General features: G+C 39.3%; 1 protein-coding gene across 5 annotated transcripts in view; it reads right to left on the reverse strand.

Annotated features, from left to right (window-relative positions):
• The window catches only part of SMG1 (SMG1 nonsense mediated mRNA decay associated PI3K related kinase), a 113674-nt gene that overhangs the window by 38437 nt on the left and 55905 nt on the right, over positions 1-19332 (reverse strand). For all 5 annotated transcript variants that reach the window (XM_065537654.1, XM_005591347.4, XM_065537655.1 and 2 more), the window contains 15 exons: positions 18891-19087; positions 18558-18722; positions 17310-17464; positions 14688-14830; positions 14339-14540; positions 11369-11478; positions 10246-10393; positions 9717-9876; positions 8870-8990; positions 5135-5383; positions 4024-4308; positions 2758-2902; positions 2511-2649; positions 696-926; positions 410-587 (listed from right to left, as the gene is read on the reverse strand). In XM_065537654.1, the coding sequence (XP_065393726.1) occupies positions 410-587; positions 696-926; positions 2511-2649; positions 2758-2902; positions 4024-4308; positions 5135-5383; positions 8870-8990; positions 9717-9876; positions 10246-10393; positions 11369-11478; positions 14339-14540; positions 14688-14830; positions 17310-17464; positions 18558-18722; positions 18891-19087 (2628 nt within the window). The remainder of the gene's footprint in view (positions 1-409; positions 588-695; positions 927-2510; positions 2650-2757; positions 2903-4023; positions 4309-5134; positions 5384-8869; positions 8991-9716; positions 9877-10245; positions 10394-11368; positions 11479-14338; positions 14541-14687; positions 14831-17309; positions 17465-18557; positions 18723-18890; positions 19088-19332) is intronic.

Raw genomic sequence — 19332 nt, forward strand, 5'->3', positions numbered from 1 at the left:
AACCAGTTCTTGATTTGCAAGTCTGGTTAAGGTTGGTTTAGATACAGGGCTATAATCAAAGTCCAGGGAAACTCAAAAATGTTGTGGAGAAATTATCTTCTGTGAATGCCTACAAACAAGGCAGACACAGACAATTTTTACAGAGGGTATATAAAACCTTTTGAAAATTATTCACCATCCTCTCCAAAATTCATTTTGTATATAAAAAGCTCCTGCCTTTCAGCTTCCCATTTCTTGGAAATGGGAGGTAAAGTCCTAGTGATGTAACAAGTAGTGCAGGGTGTCCTAGGAACTTAATCTGGCTGTTCTTTTACACATTCAAATAATAAACATAAGGAAACCACTTTTTAAAATCTTATATATCCTAATGAGAAACAATTTTTCCAGAAACATTTTATGCAGGTGTCACCTCTCCACGGTGCAGTGGGTGTTGTCTCCAAGCCGTGCTCCAGATACTGCCGAAGCTCACCAGCGTGCTTCACGAGCAACCGCAGAAGGCGCAGTGTGGCCATGACAATCACATCATCAGTGCTCTGTTCCGCTCTGTGACTTAAATGCAGCCTGGGGTCGTCCTCATCTAAAGGAATCTAAGAGTGAAAGATGAGGGGAATAAATAAGAAATAACTCAGAACACTATTTTTGTTTAGTAAGAAAAAGTTTCCAAATTAATTTTCTTAGAACACTGTGCTACATACTTGACCAGCGTTGAGTTTAAGGAAAGTAAAGTATGCACTGCAAGAGAGTTTGTACAGGCTGAATATTCTATCTACAACTTTCCTCCACACTTTAATAACTCCTTCAGTTGCACTTTCATCAAGTTCTGAAAGCCATGGGCAGCTTGATATCAACTGACGCCAGATAACATCAACCATGTCATCTTCTTCATTATCTTCACTCTCTGTTATCTGAAGGGTTATATCTTCATCCTGAAAAGAAATTGTGCACAAAATGCTATTTTAAATACAAACTGAAAAGGGAAAAAGGTATGCAATTTGACTATCATAAAAACATTCTTCTCATATATAAAATTATCCCAAATTTAGTGTTATATAAACTAAGTCAGTGTCAGTATGCTTCTCTTTATGATACATTTACTAATATGAAGCCAATGAAGAAGAATACAAGCATTTAGCAAAGATTAGACTTTTCTGGGGTTTTGTTGTACTTTAAATGCTTCCAAGTTACAATACAGTATTCTGCCTGCAGAAATTTTTTTTTCCTTGTGACAAAGTCTCACTCTGTCATCCAGGCTGGAGTGCAATGGCATGATCACAGCTCACTGCAACCTCTCTGCCTCCCAGCCTCCCAGGTTCAAGCGATTCTCATGCCTCAGCCTCCTGAGTAGCTGGGATTACAGGCGCCCACTACCACACCCTGCTGCTTTTTCGTGTTTTTAGTAGAGACAGGGTTTCACCATGTTGGCCAGGCTGGTCTCAAACTCCTGACCTCAGGTGATCTGCCTGCCTCGGCCTCTCAAAGTGCTAGAATTACAGGTGTGAGCCACCGCGCCCAGCCTATGCCTGCAAAAAATTAAGCACAATCTGCTCAAAAGTTTGAAGCTGAATGTACACAGAATACATATACTAAACCTCATTCTCTTCAGAGTACTGTGCACGTACCAGACACCAGCTTAGGCAGAGACTTAGATACGCTGCTGTTTACAGCAAGAACTGATTGATATAGCTTAGTTTGGCAAATAAAATCCATGCCTTTGAGAACTGCAACTAAATAACATAGATTGGCATTCTAAAATTGACGGAACTCTGAAGGGATAGAGTGTGAATTCTAAGATCATCTAGTCCATTTTCAACACTGGCTGCACGTTAGCATCACTTAGTAAGTTTAAACGCACACACACACACATGCACACACATGTCTCATTCAGAATAAATGGGGGTAAGTTTCATGCACTGGCATATTTTAAAAGCTCATAACCAAGGGTTAAGAACTACAATTTCTGATGAGTAAGTTAAAAAGAAATTTAATTTACCTAAAATGAACTTCACTTATTAATTTTTTCTTTTGAGACAGTCTCACTCTGTCACCCAGGCTGGAGTGCAGTGGTGCGATCTCACTGCAACCTTCAAATGGTTCTCCTGCCTCAGCCTCCCGAGTAGCTGGGATTACAGGCATGCACCACCACACCCGGCTAATTTTTGTATTTTCAGTAGAGATGAGGTTTTGCCATGGCCGGCTGGTCTCAAACTCCTGACCTCAAGTGATCCAACCACCTTGGCCTCCCAAAGTGCTGGGATTACAGGTGTGAGCCACCATGCCAGGCCAACTTCACCTACTTTTAACAGGACTCTAAGGAAATGCCTTATTTTCTCAAAAGAAGTATATTCTTCTTAGAAAAATATAACTCATTTTCATCTTAAAACGTAGAAGTTTTTGTTTACAACAACAATTGGTAAGCCCCATTCAATATTTTATCAAATATATATGATCAGTTTTCTCAAAATCAATGATTTGGAGTAGCAGTCTTGCCCCAAGCACCATGTTTTCCTTGCCTGAATCCCCGCTGGCCGACATACAGCCTGTCCAAGAATACCATATATTCTCTCTTTCTCTTCCTCAGTTATAGTGTCTGGAAGCAGATTCTGAACTTCAGATTTCTCTCTAGGCAACAGACGAACACCTTCTCCCTGACTATAAAAATGAACAAGTCATCAGTATTTTAGCTACCAAAACTTTACCATATCAGCAGACATTTAAATATCTATTTATGCAATGCATAAACTACACATTTAAACATACCTGGCATTGTCAACCACCTTTCTGCCCCACCTATAAGCCCAGCTGGCCAACGCTGCCCAAGATTTGGCTACTTCAGGTGCCTGTACTGAAGATAGGTGATACAACTGTCCCAAAATGAAGTCAGGTTCTCCAACTCCAATATGCACTGCCATAATGGACAAAAAAATAATTATAATAAAAGAACTCAACAACATTACATTCATAAATTCCTAATGACACTCCCATTAGCATTTTAGGTTTTTATCTGCAAACAATCAAAAGTTCCATAATATTACTGTACATAACTTGATAAGGCACAAATATGAATTCTGTTGTCTAAAAGGTTGGTATGTTGAAATGAATTCATTAGCTTCCCAAGTAAGATTATATTATCTCCTGTGGAAGACATCAATGTCTTTCATGACACTGAACACTGTAAACAGTCAGGTGTCAACTGTGCTGTAGAACGTCTTGCATTATGAATCTGACTGGCTATTTCCTCATGATCAGATTCACTTTAATCATTCTGGCAAAAATAATAAATAGGTGATGAGTATACCATTTCATTCATACAGACTCATGAGGTAAACATCTTTATTCCCTTGTTAGAGGTGAAGACACTGCCTGCTATAGTGCATTTGCCAAGATGAAGATTTATAATGATGACAAGACAAATCCTTTAAGAATATCAAGACCCTATCAAAATTATTAACACCAATGTAAGTAACTAAACTCTCAGACTTCAGAACAACAAAATTAAGGTATACTCTCACGTTTCAGCAACGAAAATCATCTCCCAAATTTTCTCTCAAATTTTAAAGACAGGGGAATGGTGCCTTCCACAACAGGCACTCAAACATGGAAAGAATCAACTACCCTATCTGTAAGGTATCTTTCTGTTACTAGCACTAGCATGAGAATGGGAAACTGGAATCTTTCTATAGTTTCTGTGTTCCACCAATCAATACGAACACAGGTAACTATTTTAAATCTTTGTTGCTCCTTCTATTGTGAGGTGAAATTTTTTGATACGAGGGGCAGGATTTTATTGTCAGCAAAAATATCTAAGTCCATAAAAGCAAATAGCCTGGGGGCAGAGTTCAGTGACTTCCAAAATGGCATTCAATTCTAAATATGTTTTAGTTATTTCCCAACAATAAAATAAACTCAATTTCCACAGATATATTTTTTATGGAAAAGTATAGCCAGCATAACATTATAAACTTTAAAACAGAAAAAAAAATAGCTTCTAAAATTAATATTCTAAAGCTAACAAAGAAACGCTACCTGTAGATTCACTCTCGATCCGAGGATACTCTTCTTCCATCGTATTAACAGATGGCAGTTCTATTAAAGTGAGTATGTTTTTAGACAAAGTAGAAAGACCTGTGAAGTTCTGTTGGTGCTGAGCTCTGTAAACCTGTTTCAGCTGTCCTGAAATCTCTTTCCATTCTGCCTGGATCCATTTAGCCAGTGTCAGAATTGACTTAGCAACTGCATATTCAGCTTTCGCAGACTTGCAGAAAGATATGGCACAAGAACTCAACATTTCCATTGCATGCGTTGACTGGCCTACAGAAAACCACAAAGTCAGAACTTAGAAACTTTAAAAGCAAATGATGGAGGGAGGCACTTGGGTTAGAAAACAAACAAAAATGCAAATGACTGACATTATTTCAGTGTAAAATAATCAACTTAAAAAAATAGAGACAGGACCTCACCATGTTGCCCAGGATGGTTTTAAACTCCCGGACTCAAGCAATCCTATTGCCTGAGCCTCCCAAAGTGCTGAGACTACAGACATGAGCCACTATGTCCAGCCAAAATACTAAACTTTTTTTTCTTTTGAGACAGGGTTTTGCTCTGTCACCGAGGCTGAAGTGCAGTAGCACAATCAGGGCTCACTGTAACCTCAACTTCCCAGGCTCAAGCAATTTTCCTACCTCAGCCCCTCAAGGAGTTAGAACTACAGGCATATTCCACCACACCCCACTAATTTCTTTGAATTTCAGTATAGCTGAGGTTTCACTCTGTTGCCCAGGCTGGTGTCAAACTCCTAGGCTCAAACAATCCTCCCATCTTGGCCTCCCAAAGTGCTCGGATTGTAGGCATGAGCACCTGGCCCAAAATAGTAAAGTTAAAAAAACATGTAAAATCAGTGATCAGTGATCTCTGGAAGTATTTCTTACTGTAATACATTGCAACAAAATTCTTTTAAAACCATAGAATTATAAAGGTAAGTCAGTAACAAGCAACTTATTATTCAGGATGCAAATATTCTTCAACAGATGGAAATGATCAACTTTCCTATTACTATCTTATAACATACATACACAGTAACATTCATATACATGATTTTTATTATACTCATGTATTAACCATAATTAATTTTACTAACCTGCTGTATATAGCAATTTTGTTTTCTCAATATCAAGTTCAGGCCCCCATTTTTCATCCACTTGACCTTGGGTTGATAGTTTTTTAAAATGTTGGACTAAATCTTGTGCAGTGGTGGTCTTTCCCAGCTGAACTTCACTGCACTGTGCCAGCAGTCTTGTTGCAAGGGACACATTCCCTCGTTTTCTAGCAAATTTTGCTGCTGTTAGACCTAACTCCATAAGATGGCTTCTAATTGGGACTGTTTGTTCTGAGGAGAAGAAAACGTTTTATTAGACCCCGATTTGTCTAAACCAGACTGCATGGAAACATGGCCAAAAAATTATTCCCCAACTATCCCTCTTCCATACCACCTCCCGAAACAAAGATAATTCATCCTCAAATCCCTAGCAGCTAGTATAGTGCTTGAGATACAATGAACAGGTTTTGCTAAATTAAATGTGTACAATGAAGTCAAGTCAAGTCATTCATTTCAAGAAATTTCTTTTTCGTTTCTGAATCTTTGGCAAAAAGCCTGGGCCAACAGGTAGGGAAAGCAAGGAAGCAGGGAAGGCTAAACCATCCCCACGCACTTCTTCTGTAAGTACCCTCTGCCCTACAACCATTCTCTTGGTTTTTTTCCTACCTTGCTGAAGAATCCTCAGTCTCTCTCTTCCATCACTTATCTATTAAAACACTGGTGCTCCCTGGACTCAGTTCTAGGCTCTCTACTCTTCCCACTGCACACTCTCCCTGGACATCATCATCTTTTCCTGTGTCTTCAATTACCACAGAAACGCTGACAACCATTCAATCTTCACCCAGACCTGACATCTGAATCCCACCTGCCAACTGGTCACCTACACTCTATTTATTTCAAGTGGGCTTCCACTAATGTCAGTCATGCCAAATAGAGTTCATTTTCCACCACCCTCCAAACCTTTTACTCCCTTTTTCCATTTTCCCCTTCTCAAGGAAGGGCACAGGATCAGCCGGCTGCCTGTGAAAGTACTTGGCCACCATCACAGACTTTACTTTCAACCCTCATAGCCCATTTGCTTTTTCCTTCCCCTACTGCCACCCTAGTTACCCTCTTTAGCAGAGACTTCACCCTAACTTAGGTCCCTTTGCCCCCATTCTTATACTCTTCTAGTCCATTTTCCAACTTGCAACTGAAGTGACATTACACAAAGGGTAAATCTGAACATTTAACTTCCCTGCTTATAAGCCTCTGATGACTTCTCACTGCCATTCTGACAATTCCAAACTCTGGAATTTGGCTTGTTACTGATGCCTTCCTGCATTCATTTCCAATCCCAAACTCATCCAGTGCTCCTTCTCTTCCTCCTCTCTCTTAGGTGAACTGAGTCATCTAAGAATCATTATTTTCTCTGGCCTGCACACATGCTTTTTCTAACCAAGTCAGCCTGCCTTCTTCCTCATCTTTATCTTCCTTAACTCTCGGCTTAAATGTAACTTCCCCACAAGTCTTTTTCTGATTCCTAGGATTAAATCAGGTGCGCTCGTTATTTGCTATTCCTTGTTGTGGGTTTGTTTTTTTGAGACAGGGTGTCACTCTGTCACCCAGGCTGGAGTGTAGTGGCATGATCATAGCTTGCTGCAGCCTTCATTTCCCAGGCTCATGCAATTCGCCCCACCTCAGCCTCCTAAGCAGCTGGGACTACAGGCACACGCCACCATACCCGGGTGAATTTTTTTTTTAAGATGGAGTCTCGCTCTGTCGCCCAGGCTGGAGTGCAGTGGCGCGATCTTGGCTCACTGCAAGATCCGCCTCCCAGGTTCACGCCATTCTCCTGCCTCAGCCTCCTGAGTAGCTGGGACTACAGGTGCCCACCCCCACACCTGGCAAATTTTTTGGTATTTTTAGTAGAGATGGGGTTTCACTGTGTTACCCAGGATGGTCTCGATCTCCTGACCTCATGATCCACCCGCCTTGGCCTCTCAAAGTGCTGGGATTACAGGCGTAAGCCACCGCACCTGGCCCACAGCCAGGTGCTTTTTAAAACTCTTCTATTAGAGACAGGGTCTCGCTATGTCGGGTCGCCGTGTTTGATGTCCGTTTTCCCTGCCAGAATCTACAATCTCCTTGATCACCATTATATCCCAACGTAAAGCACAGTACCTGGTACAAAGCACATTTGATCAATACTTGCTGAATAAACAAATAAAAATGAAGAGGAATGGAGTTCTTTCTCTGAATATAACTGATGGTTACTGACTTTTCTTCTCAATTTAAAAACTTATGTGATATAAAAAAAGGACTGGCTGAGCACGGTGGCTCATGCCTGTAATCCCAGCTACTCAGGAGGCTGAGGCTTGAGAATCACTTGAACCTGGGAGGTGGAGGTTGCAGTGAGCCAAGATGGTGCCACTACACTCCAGCCTAGGCAACAGAGTCAGACTGTCTCAAAAAAAAAAAAAAAAAGGACTGGAAAGGAGATGAGGGTACTTGTGAAGCCATACCATACGACACACTCTGTTCTAGGACTTTTATATACCTTGTCTCACTTCTTCATCTCATATAATCCTTACAAGTATCTCAAAAGTGGGGTAATCCCCATATAATTGAAAAGGAAAGCAGTTCCGAAATTCAGTGATTTGCCCTAAGGTTCCTCAATTTGCAAACATCAGGCCAACAATCCAACCCCAGGTATGTTTGGCAGTGAAGGACCAGTTGAGTCACAGCTGCAAGGAACCACCCTGCAGTAGAAGTCCCTATCTTGGCCGTTAGCTTATGTTGACATTTAACACTCAAATTTACTCAGTAACACCAACTATCACGTTTTCCACTAAAACTCTACAGCATTCTGGCAACTTCTCTATTTTAGAGCAATAAAGTAAATTGTTAGCATCCCTTTGACATGTAAATATTTACACAAATAGCAATTCTCTAGCCATTCATTTGGAGTATTTAAAACCCAACATTCACAGTACATTTTATGTGACAAAGAACTTATGTTCAGAATACAAAAATAAGTCTTATGTCTTCATTAAAAGTGGGTGAAGAATTTGAACAAACATTTGAAAACTAAAATACACAGTAGCCACTATGCAAATGAAAATACACTCAACATCATTAATCATCAAGAAAATGTAAATAACACTATGAGATAATAATCACTACATATGCACCACAGTGATTAAAATTTTTTCAAGTTAAGCCACGTGACGCAACAAGGCGTATTCACTCAAGAGAAACATAAATATACGTCCACTCAAAAGACTTGCACATGAATGTTGAGAGCAGGTTTATACTTAATAGCCCAACGTGAAAAAAACCCCAAAATCTATCAAAGGATGAAGGGAGAAATAAACTGTGGTATATATATATAAAAGAATACTACTCAATAATAAAAAGGATTGTATTCCTGATACATGCAATATGGGTGAACCTTAAAAATATCATGCCAAAGAGAAGCCAAACACAAGAGAACATGTTATGATTTCACATACATGAAACTTTAGTAAAGACAAGTCTAATTTATAGTGACAGAAAGCAAATCAGTAACTGCTGACAGGGCAAATGAAGAGATGACCACAAGGGAACCTTCTGGGGTAAGACGGTGTTCTGTATCTTGATCGTATTGGTGGTCACACAAGTGAAGACATGTTAGAACTCATCAAACCATACACTTAGAATGTGTAACATATACCTCCATAAAGCAAAATTAAAAAAAAAAAAAACCCCACACACACCCCTTTAATTTTCTCTTAAAAAAAAAAAAAAACCACTTACCTTTAATTTTCTCCAACAACCGATTCTGGTACATAGTATACCTTAACGCCTGCATCCATGGCCTTACATCATGCTGTTTACATGAACGTAAAGCTTCACTGAAGAGTGGAATAAGACAGTCCTGCCAGAGAAAAACCAAAATTACTTAACATAAAACAGGCTCTTCATATGTCTGCAGATATATAGCAAGTCTTAAGTCCAAGACTGCAATATAGTTTGGCTACTTCAGACTGATTACAGTAGTTTTATCTATTATACTATACCCTTACATCATTTATCTTCTACTTATAAGAGGCAAGCACACAGTAAGAGAAAGCCTTTTGTTTTGAAGGGAAACCTTCTTCAGAATATGAAGTCTAATTTATCAATAAAGCACATTACAAAAAAAAAAATCACAGCACATTTACTATAAAGCAGACTGCTAAATTGCAGAAAAACATTACAACTAATGCTTTATAATGAGGTTCTCAAAGATCATCATTTGTTCGGAAGCCCCCATCTCTGGTTGAACTTTACCCCATTTGGGATGAGGAGAGATCTTTGTTTGCAGCAAATCTAAAATTTACGTAATCCGCCTAAAGGAACCGTCTTTACATACACCACCTCCCACCCCAAAAATAGAAAAAAAAAATTGAGCAATTTGCCATCCTTGAGATTATCTCAGGTTCTTCCATCTGCCCCATGTACTTCCCAAATGAAAGACTGCCTGAAAACAGCATGTTAGACTCTGGATTTACTAGCTTGTCCAACCACAAATCCTGTATCAAAAAACTCAAAAAATAAGGTCTTTGTTCTACAGTAATGGCCATTAATAGTCATAAGAATGTGCTTGTAAAAATATACAGACCTCTGTTGAAAGTCTGTTAGAAACTGTGTTCTCCAAAGCAGATGAGCAATACAGCTGCAAGGTACTTAGAACTGGCAAAGACTGTGAAACTGTTAAAGTAGAAAGTCTCAGAGGTCCAATAGAGATGCGGGATGTTTGTTTCAAATACTTTACCACATTTCTGAAACAAAATATTTACTGTTGATTAATGAAAATTACAATTCATAACCACTCAAAAAATAAAGCAATTGATAACATGCTATCAAACTGATATCCAAAGTTAGGGGGAAGTAAGAGGAGCAGCCTGCTCTATAATAAGATGGTATTAGCAAGTCATTTGCTTTTGGGGACTTTTACATTTTATTTCATTTCAACCTCAGTTTATGTTGGCAAGCAGCATTCATGTATCATATGACTTCTACAACTAAAATGAAGCTATTAGCACTAGTATTTAGTAATTTAGTAACTCTCCTTCCAGCCCTCTTCACCCAATGTATGTTTATCACATGATATACACAATGTACATTTACCTCCATAAGAGTAAACTTACTCAGTTATAGACTGCCACTTCTGATCTTGTTCTATCGGGTTTAAAGCAGTTGCCAAACAAACAGAACTTCTTAACAATTGAACCTCAATGGATTTCTGAAGTTCCCTTGGATCTGGACTTAACATGTTAGGAAGCAGTTTTTTCATGTCTACAGAAGTTAAATAAAATGTCATTAAGTTAATGTGCTTTTATTATAAATTTTGATTTATATTTGGCATTATTAAAAAATAATCACCAATGAATAGCTCCTTTAATATTTAAGGCAGTTAAACACTATAAGCATTACTGAGAACTATATAAAAATCACTACTTCATACAAAATTACTGTACCTCAGACGCCTAAAAAGCAGTTGCCTTCAAAGGCTCAAAAATCAGTAAGTCGAGGCCGGGCTTGGTGGCTCACGCCTGTAATCCCAGCACTTTGGGAGGCCAAGGTGGGTAGATGACAAGGTCAGGAGTTCAAGACCAGCCTGGCCAAGATGGTGAAACCCCGTCTCTACTAAAAATACAAAAAATTATCTGGGCACAGAGGCAGGCACCTGTAATCCCAGCTACTTAGGAGGCTGAGGCAGGAGAATCATTTGAACTTGGAGGGCAGAGGTTGCAGTGAGCCGAGATCGCGCCACTGCACTCCAGCCTGGGTGACAGAGTGAGACTCTGTCTCAAAAAAAAAGAAAATCAGTAAGTCGATCTACTATTTAAGGGGACAAATCTAGACCTGCATTAGCAAATCTTGCTCAATCCAGAATATTCATTAAACTTTTTAATAACATTTTATAAAGTGCTCCATTTGTGATAAAGAACCTAATTAATGAGCCACATCAAGATGAAAGCCAAGAAAAATATTTAGCTGAAACACTACTTTGTCCTTTGTCAAACAAAACAGCTAGATAAATCTCAAAGTATTAAGGTGGCCATTTTTTTTATTTGACTTAATTTTAACTGCTTTTCATTTCCCAAATCAAACATAAATAGGGCAGCCCTAAATTTGTTGCTTCACTTGGGATTCTGCCCCCCCAAAAAATGTAAAATAACTTCCAGATTTTCCAGTAAAATAACACTAAGCCAAACATTCTGAGCAACTTGTCCATTAAAATAATTTTAAAACTATTTTCTCAAATACCTATTTTTTCTTTTGATCCTCCAGCAAGTAGATTGATATTTTCTCCTGGTAACAATTCTAATTGCTCGGTACATTCAACAAATTTTCCAGACTCAAAGCTGCTTAATGATCTGTAATTAAAAAATCGTTAGCTTGTCTTCGCAGCCGTGGAACCATTAAAAAAAAACAAAAACAAAAACAGAACAAATTCTAGGAAGACAGCAAAGTACAGAGCATTTTTCTGACAAAATTCCTTCCACGAGGATGCCACTATTTTGGTTTTTATGTTGAAGATGTGACTACCATTTAATTAGTACTCAAACTGGAGTGGCAAACCAGAAAGTCACAGCTACAAGCTTTCAGTGGAGTTGACTCACCCCTGTGTCTCCTTCCTATTTTCGTGTGTTGCACCCTGTTCTCCTCAGAGCCTAACACACTGACAGTAGACCTCTGCAGGACAACTTTGACACCCAGTTCTCTCCAAGCTGCCGGTGAGCTCCCTGTGCAGCCTCACTCCTCACCTACAGCATGAGCCCTTGCAGCTCTCCCAGCATCACAGTCTTGTATCTCAGTCCTGGCTTCTTTCACTGCTGGCATCACTCTGTCTCTCCCTTTCTCACCTACTTCTCTTTTTTTCAAAGAATTCTTCTCTTTCATCTGCTTATATGAAAAATAATGACACCTCTGAAATTCTTTCCTGTAGTCCTGCAGCATCAATGCCAGGAAGACAGGCCTCATCCTCCCAGCTCTGTGTTGTTCCTTTCAGATCCCTCACCCTGTCCCCATTTTCATGACAGGGGCTCTCCAGCCAGGAGGAAGACACTGTTTCTCACTCTCTCTCTTTTCCATCTTTGCCTGTCCCTCTCACTGTGTCACTTCCCTTATAACTCAGCCTGAGGCCAGTGCTGGAAAGGCACATCAGCTGACTTATCCTGTGCCCGATTCTACCTACATCAGTACAACCACCGGCTTCTCGGGGAGCCTTGAGTACTGGGCATGATGAACTGATGCCAACACATTCATCATTTCTGCCATTAAAAGGTCCTAAAGTCCTCTGCAGTGGCAGGTTCCCCAAGTCCCCACTATGCTCTACAATGCCCTATGCTTTCAGCTAATGACTGAGTCCTCAGAAAAACAAACAAACAAAAAACACAGGCTTTAATTTCCTCTACCCCTACCCCCAATCCACCATATACTGCCCAAATTCTGTCTACTCTAACTTTGATTGCTTTCCTTGAGGCACAGAAAAGGTGAGGTCCAGTTAATCTATCAGTTCTTTCTCCCGTTTCTTCAACCTCTGCTTTCCAGTGGCTCCTTCCCCTTGACCAAAAGAACATAATCTCTCCAATATTTAAAATAAACATCTAATATTTCCCTCCAGCAACAGCTTCCTATCCTCGACTTAAAGAAAAACTCACTGACCAAATAACTTACCTCAAGCTTTTCATTTTCAAATGTCTCTACCACTCAATACTATTCAATCTAGCTTCTTCTGTCTCTCTACAAAACTCCTTTTCCTCATAATCCCTAGAGCATCTGACAAGCCTGACTACTCCCATCTAGATGTCCTATATCTAGGACACTTCCCTCCTCAATGTACCTGTGTTTTTTTGAATGGCTTCCTCTGCTATCCTTTCACAAAAATGCTAAACTAGGATTCTGATCCAGGCCTTCCTTCATCTTCACTCACTATTCTCCAGAGGCTTCTCTCTGGTTTGGTGGCTTACAAAGGCTCTAGAGTATAGAGACTGAAAAGGAAAAAGGGCCTTTTCTGTGTGCTAATGATCTGCAAATCTCTCGAGCTTAGACTTTCTCCTTAGTTCCAAATCCAATTCTTAATAGCTTACCCAAAAATCTCATCTGCACATTTCTTTAGAAATCTTAAAACATGGCTTGTTCTCTGTGTGCTCCTACTCCAGTTAATAGCATTGTTTCTTTTCCCTCTACCACTGCCCTCACAAATTAATGGTCTCCATGCTTCCACATTTGCCCCCCACCTCCAGTCTTTTCACCATAGCAGAATGAACCACCAAGTCAGATCACAACACATCTCTGTTCAAATCCCACCTGAAATTGTCAGTCTTACTAGAATAACAGCCAAAGTTCTTTTCTCAGTTCCCAACTATTTCTCTGCCCTTGTATCCCACTGTTCAAGGCGCTCCTAACCACATAGGCCTCCCAGCTATTTCCAGAACACTCCAAGCCCATGTTCTCACATTAGGTCTGGGCCCAAAGGGCATCCTGATGGGCATGACTTGACCTTGTGTCTTCCCTCCCAAGGTCAGCTTTACCTAACTGCTTTCCTTATGGCATAGAAAAGGTGAGTGAGGTCCAATTAATCCTTCTATCAATATTCTTTATCTAATCTTTGCTTTAAAAAGTTGGAATTTGTGTCTGTTTTATGTGCTGCCTGGGTCACAGTACATGCTCAATGAAGCAATTACACATTAACCCATTTAGCAGTAGAAGGCAAGGGTATCAGACAAAGTCTAATGACCTTTATCTTCCCAGCCAAGTGTCTGCAACAGAGTGAGTGCTCAGTTTTGAATTACAGAATTCATAAAAGCACAGAGGAATGAGAGGAAAGTTTAATTTACAGATGTTCACAAACTCTGTCCTTATTAGAATAAATGTTTTTGATATATTCAGACCTCATTTAGAAACAAAGCTATCAAATGTGATTCTTTCTAAAGCAGTATAAATTTTTCTTTATATTCACTCTGGCATAATCTTCAAATTGTATTAAGGTTTTAGAATGACAGGTTCTGAGAATTAATACCAAATGACTATCTCAGCAGTCTGTTTTCCCATTATACAAATACCTTCCTCTCCTCTGATGTCAGTTCCCTGTTGTCACTTTCATAATGGCAGTAAGTTAGAAATATAACCATTTTGTATTACTACATATGATCAATTTTAATATTTTTTTGCCATATGAAAAAATCATAGTTTTTGGAAACTCGTTTTATAATTGGAAAAAGAAAGCCTTACTTTATATAGTTGAAGTCAGCTTTCAGGTTGAGGGAAGTGCTACTGGTACTCTTTTTCAAGTCATGGATAGCGTTCTGCCATTCCTGCACAGCAGCCCAATCGGCAATTGAGATGTAGCACTCACATGCTTTATTTCCTAAATAATTTATAACCTCAGGGGAAGAGTCAGTCGGTTTGGACAGCACAGTTTTTCTGGATTCACCTGAAAGTATGTTACAAAATAAGAGAGAGATTCAGATCAATTAGAAATATTTCAAAGAGCACAGAAACCCAAAAACATAAAGTAAGATCATCAGTACAAAATATATTCCTATAGCTTTTGCTTTATTTAAAAATACTGAACACTCACCATTCAGAGAATGTTTCGGGCTGGCACTGTTACGCCCAGCATTGGCTAAGGTGAGCACCGATTTGTCAAAGCTGGAAATGCAGCAATCAACACCTGTCATAGCACACAGGTGTTCCTGGTACTCCACGGAGGCCTTTTCAAACCTGAAAAGCAAATTGAAGCAGTCTTATTTATTTACTTACTTTTTTGTTGTTGTTGGGTTTTTTTTTTTTTGAGACAGAGTTTTGCTCTTCTTGCCCAGGCTGGAGTGCAATGGCACTATCTCAGCTCACTGCAACCTCTGCCTCCCGGGTACAAGTGATTCTCCTGCCTCAGCCTCCTGAGTAGCTGGGATTACAGGCACCATCACGCCCAGCTAATTTTTTTGTATTTTTAGTAGAGACGGGGTTTCACCATGTTGGCCAGGTTGGTCTTGAACTCCCGACCTCAGGTGATCCACCCACCTCGGCCTCCCAAAATGCAGGGATTACAGGCGTAAGTCACCACGCCTGGCCTTTACTTACTTATTTTTTGAGACAGAATCTTACTGTCACCCAGGCTGGAGGACAGTGGCATGATCATGGCTCGCTGTAGCCTTGCCCTCCCAGGCTCATGCAATCCTCCAACCTCAGCCTCCCAAGTAGCTGGGAATAGAGGTGCCCACCACCACACCCAGCTAAAATAAGGTTTTGCTATGTTGGCCAGGGTGGTCTCAAACTCCTGGGCTCAAGCGATCCGTTCACCTCAGTCTCCCCAAGTACTGGAAGTTTAGGCATGAGCCATCGCACCCAGCCCCAAAGGAGTCTTATTTTGAACACACATATCTCGTTTCCGCCCTATGCCTCAAAAATGGTGCAAGAATAAATTGAGCTAAAACAGTGAGTTGACTATGGTGGGGGGAGGTTTGATGTCTTCCTTACAACTATGAAAGTAAATTTAAAATTCGTTAAATTTTTTTTTTTTTAATGTAAGACAGTATAAAAGAACTAGTGGAAAATATTGATAAGTAACTGATGTCAGTGTGTGGAAAGGCTTTGCAGAAGGATAAAATGCAAGAAAAGATGCACAAGTAACAGATCTAGATGCATAATGCTGAAACACAACATTAAACATTAAAAACAAATTATAAATCAAGAAATTGGATAGCATCAACAATCTTAGTATTTAATAAAATTTCACAGATTAACACAAGAAAAATTGAGAGGCCATGAAGACATGATCCATGTTTTAAAAGAATCACAAAAGGTCACTATATGGGGCAACTTCTACTATTAGTCATTAATAAATATAGAAATGTAAACTACAATAACTATTTTCACTGATGGTGGTGGCAGCATTCTTCCTTCTCAGTGACTGTCAGTATCCACAAAGGTGACGGGAAGGGGGTACTCTATTATTAAGGGTATAAACTGCAGCCATCTTTTCTGTAGAGTAACTTAGCAATAGAATATATCATAAGACTTATGGTTTGGCAGTCTTTCTTCTAGTAAATCAGTTTGTGTGGATTCCAAGAAAGTAATCAGAAATATAAGCAAAGATTTTAAGTGCTATGGTGCATTAAGTTAGTAAAAAAATATCGGAAACAACCTTAATGTCCAACAGTAAGAAATATTAAATTATGGTATACTCATAAATACAAATCTTCATTAAAAATAACATTGTAGAATATTTAAGATGGCAATTTTTTTGTTTGTTTGTTTTGTTTTGTTTTTTGGGACGGAGTTTCACTCTTGTTGCCCAGGCTGGAGAGCAGTGGGACAACCTGGGCTCACTGCAACCTCCGCCTCCCGGGTTCAACCGATTCTCCTGCCTCAGTCTCCCAAGTACCTGGGATTACAGGCATGTGCCACCACACCCCGCTAATTTTTTTTGTACTTTTAGTAGAGACGGGGTTTCACCACGTTAGGCTGGTCTCAAACTCCTGACCTCAGGTGATTCGCCCACCTCGGCCTCCCAAAGCGCTGGGATTACAGATGTGAGCCACCGCCTCCAGCCTAACATGGCAAATATTTTTTTTAAATACTGAGTGTGAAAAGGAGATCATAAAACCATGTGCCTACGTACGCTGCTGTTTTGGTGAAGAGTGGAGAAAACGACACGAAAGAAAAAAGAATTACAAAAGCATATGGATATGGAAATATGGAACTACAAAAGCACACATACCAGAAGTTACCACAAAGATATGGAAGTATGCGCAGTTCTTTTATTTTCCCAAATTTGCAAGATTTCATTAAACTAACATAAATGGATACAGAACAAGCTCCTCAACCTGGAGGAAGCAATGAGTCCGAATGTAGAGTTCAGAGGACTAATGGGCAAATACTCTGACAATAAAGGGTAATTTGTATCAGACTCTGAGGGGAAAGGAGCTCAACTAGGGATCAAGTTCAAAAGCATTTATAAAACAACTGACAGGTCTTGTTTCACAGTGTGATTTCCCACTAATTCTTAAGTAAGAAAGGCACTCAAGTATTGCTAACTAAAGAACAACTGAAGATACCTCTTGGTGAAGTGATTTATAGCAAGTTTCAATTGCTGAAAGCAAACAAAGCTGTTTTAAGATTTGGCTACAATGTCAGTGAGTAATACAAAGAATTTAAACATAAAGTAATTCTATCACCCATTTCCTTCCTTCCAACCTACCTCCCTTCAGCCTGTTGAGCCACTGAGTTAATCCACAGAAGATTTTTTCCAACAATAGATGATGACCAGACAGCAATTCCCTGTATAGCTTCAGGACAATGAAGTTCACATAGTGCTTCTACCACCATCATAATGGTTACTTCCAATTCATTCCCCTGAAAACCCATTCAGAAAAATTAAGTCATCCAATACCATCAAAACATAAATCCCTATAAAATTTACAACTGATCACAGTCTGTGCCTGCTTAAAACCAAAGGTATTTAACAATTATTTGCACAATTTTCACATTATTTAGCTCAAAATTCTTTAAAATGTTACATATAAAATAGCCACAAAGGGTGACTAACAGAACCTTAGCAGCACATGGGATGTTTGTACCCCCATCCCAAAACTACCCAAACATTTAACCTGTGACCTCTGTAGGAATAACACATGGAGTAAAAAGAAAGCAAAAATTAAATATAAATAACAGGAATTAAAGAATGACTAACTTCATGTGTTTGAATACTGCTTGACATTACCTGAATTGCTAAACATTTTGTTATTTTTGGATTCCAGTTATTTATTATAAGCCCTCTTTCAAGCCAGGAATTACCCAAGCATTTGTCATACGTTATAAAAACAATTTCTCCTGGCCAGGTGCAATGGCTCATGCCTCTAATTCCAGCACTTTGGAAGGCCAAGGTGTGCGGACCACTTGCAGTCAGGAGGAGTTCGAGATCAGCCTGGCCAATATGGTGAAACCCTGTCTCTACTAAAAATACAAAACTTAGCCGGGTATGGTGGCGGGTGCCTGTAATCCCAGGGACTGAGGCAAGAGAATCGCTTGAACCCGAGAGGCGGAGGTTGCAGTGAGCCAAGATAGCACAACTGCACTCCAGCCTGGGCGACAGAGTGAAACTGTGCCTCCAAAAAAAACAAAAGATTTCTCCCATAAACATATTTTTAGAATTACTTTTAAAGTTCTAAACTTTGCACATAAGAAATATAGTTTTAACGTGTTCTAACATGAACATTGTTTTAACATGAACAAAAACATGAACATTATTTTAACATTCTAACATTGTTTCAACATGAATAAAAAGGTAACTCTGGCAGTTGTTGCTTTTACAAAATACAGGATCAAAACCTTTGAAAATGAATCCAAGCTTTAACTTACTTTATCCATAGATTAAATCACACCAAAGGAATTAAACCATGTTTTCTTATTAACAGATGTAAAATGAATTCCAAACACATCACTTTACCTGAGATAGGTTGGTTGTTTTCATCTCTGTAAGCAAGTCAAAGCCATGTCTCACTGTCACTGCAGGCTGGCCTGCCAACAATCCTACCCTCATGATGGAGAGTCGAATCCGCGTTAGCCAGTCCTGACAAGTTTGGCGATTGGTATAGAAAAAAGTTCTAATGACCTTTATGATAAGAGAAAGAAAAGCTCAGGACTGGTTCAATTTATAGGTAAGGATGTCTCACCTATATATAAACCAAATACATAAGTCTATTGTAATTTCAGCTCTGCACATACTGCCAGCTGTGACCATTAAACTGCTATAAAACAACACTGTCTCACAGAAACCAACCTTGGGAGGTGATGTTAATGCATTAGCACATCCCTCATATGCATTATACATTAATTTCTCCAGATTTTCCAGATACTGCAGAAGAAGAACAAGCCTAAGTTGGTTGTTACCATGGCCTTCATCATTGTCTGCAGTTGTCCACTGACTAACATCTTGATCAGGGTTTAATGTGTGAGCTGCGAGACTCCGAATGATACCTGAAAGCAAAGACAACATTCTGAATTTTTAAAAATCTTAAAAGTTTCTAGAAGAAGTGTGAATTTTTTATGACAAATTCACATTTATCAAGTACCCTCTGTCTATCCGTCATTTAAAAATAAAAAAATCCCAACATGAAAGATCTTTCACTTTAGGGAAAAAAAATATTTTTCCCACACGACTCCCATAAGTTTTGGGAAAAAAAACATATTTCCAATGCAATTATTCAATGAAAGCTTACTCT

The sequence above is a fragment of the Macaca fascicularis genome, chromosome 20, assembly GCF_037993035.2.
Source record: "Macaca fascicularis isolate 582-1 chromosome 20, T2T-MFA8v1.1".
In the NCBI taxonomy this organism is placed as follows: Eukaryota; Metazoa; Chordata; class Mammalia; order Primates; family Cercopithecidae; genus Macaca; species Macaca fascicularis.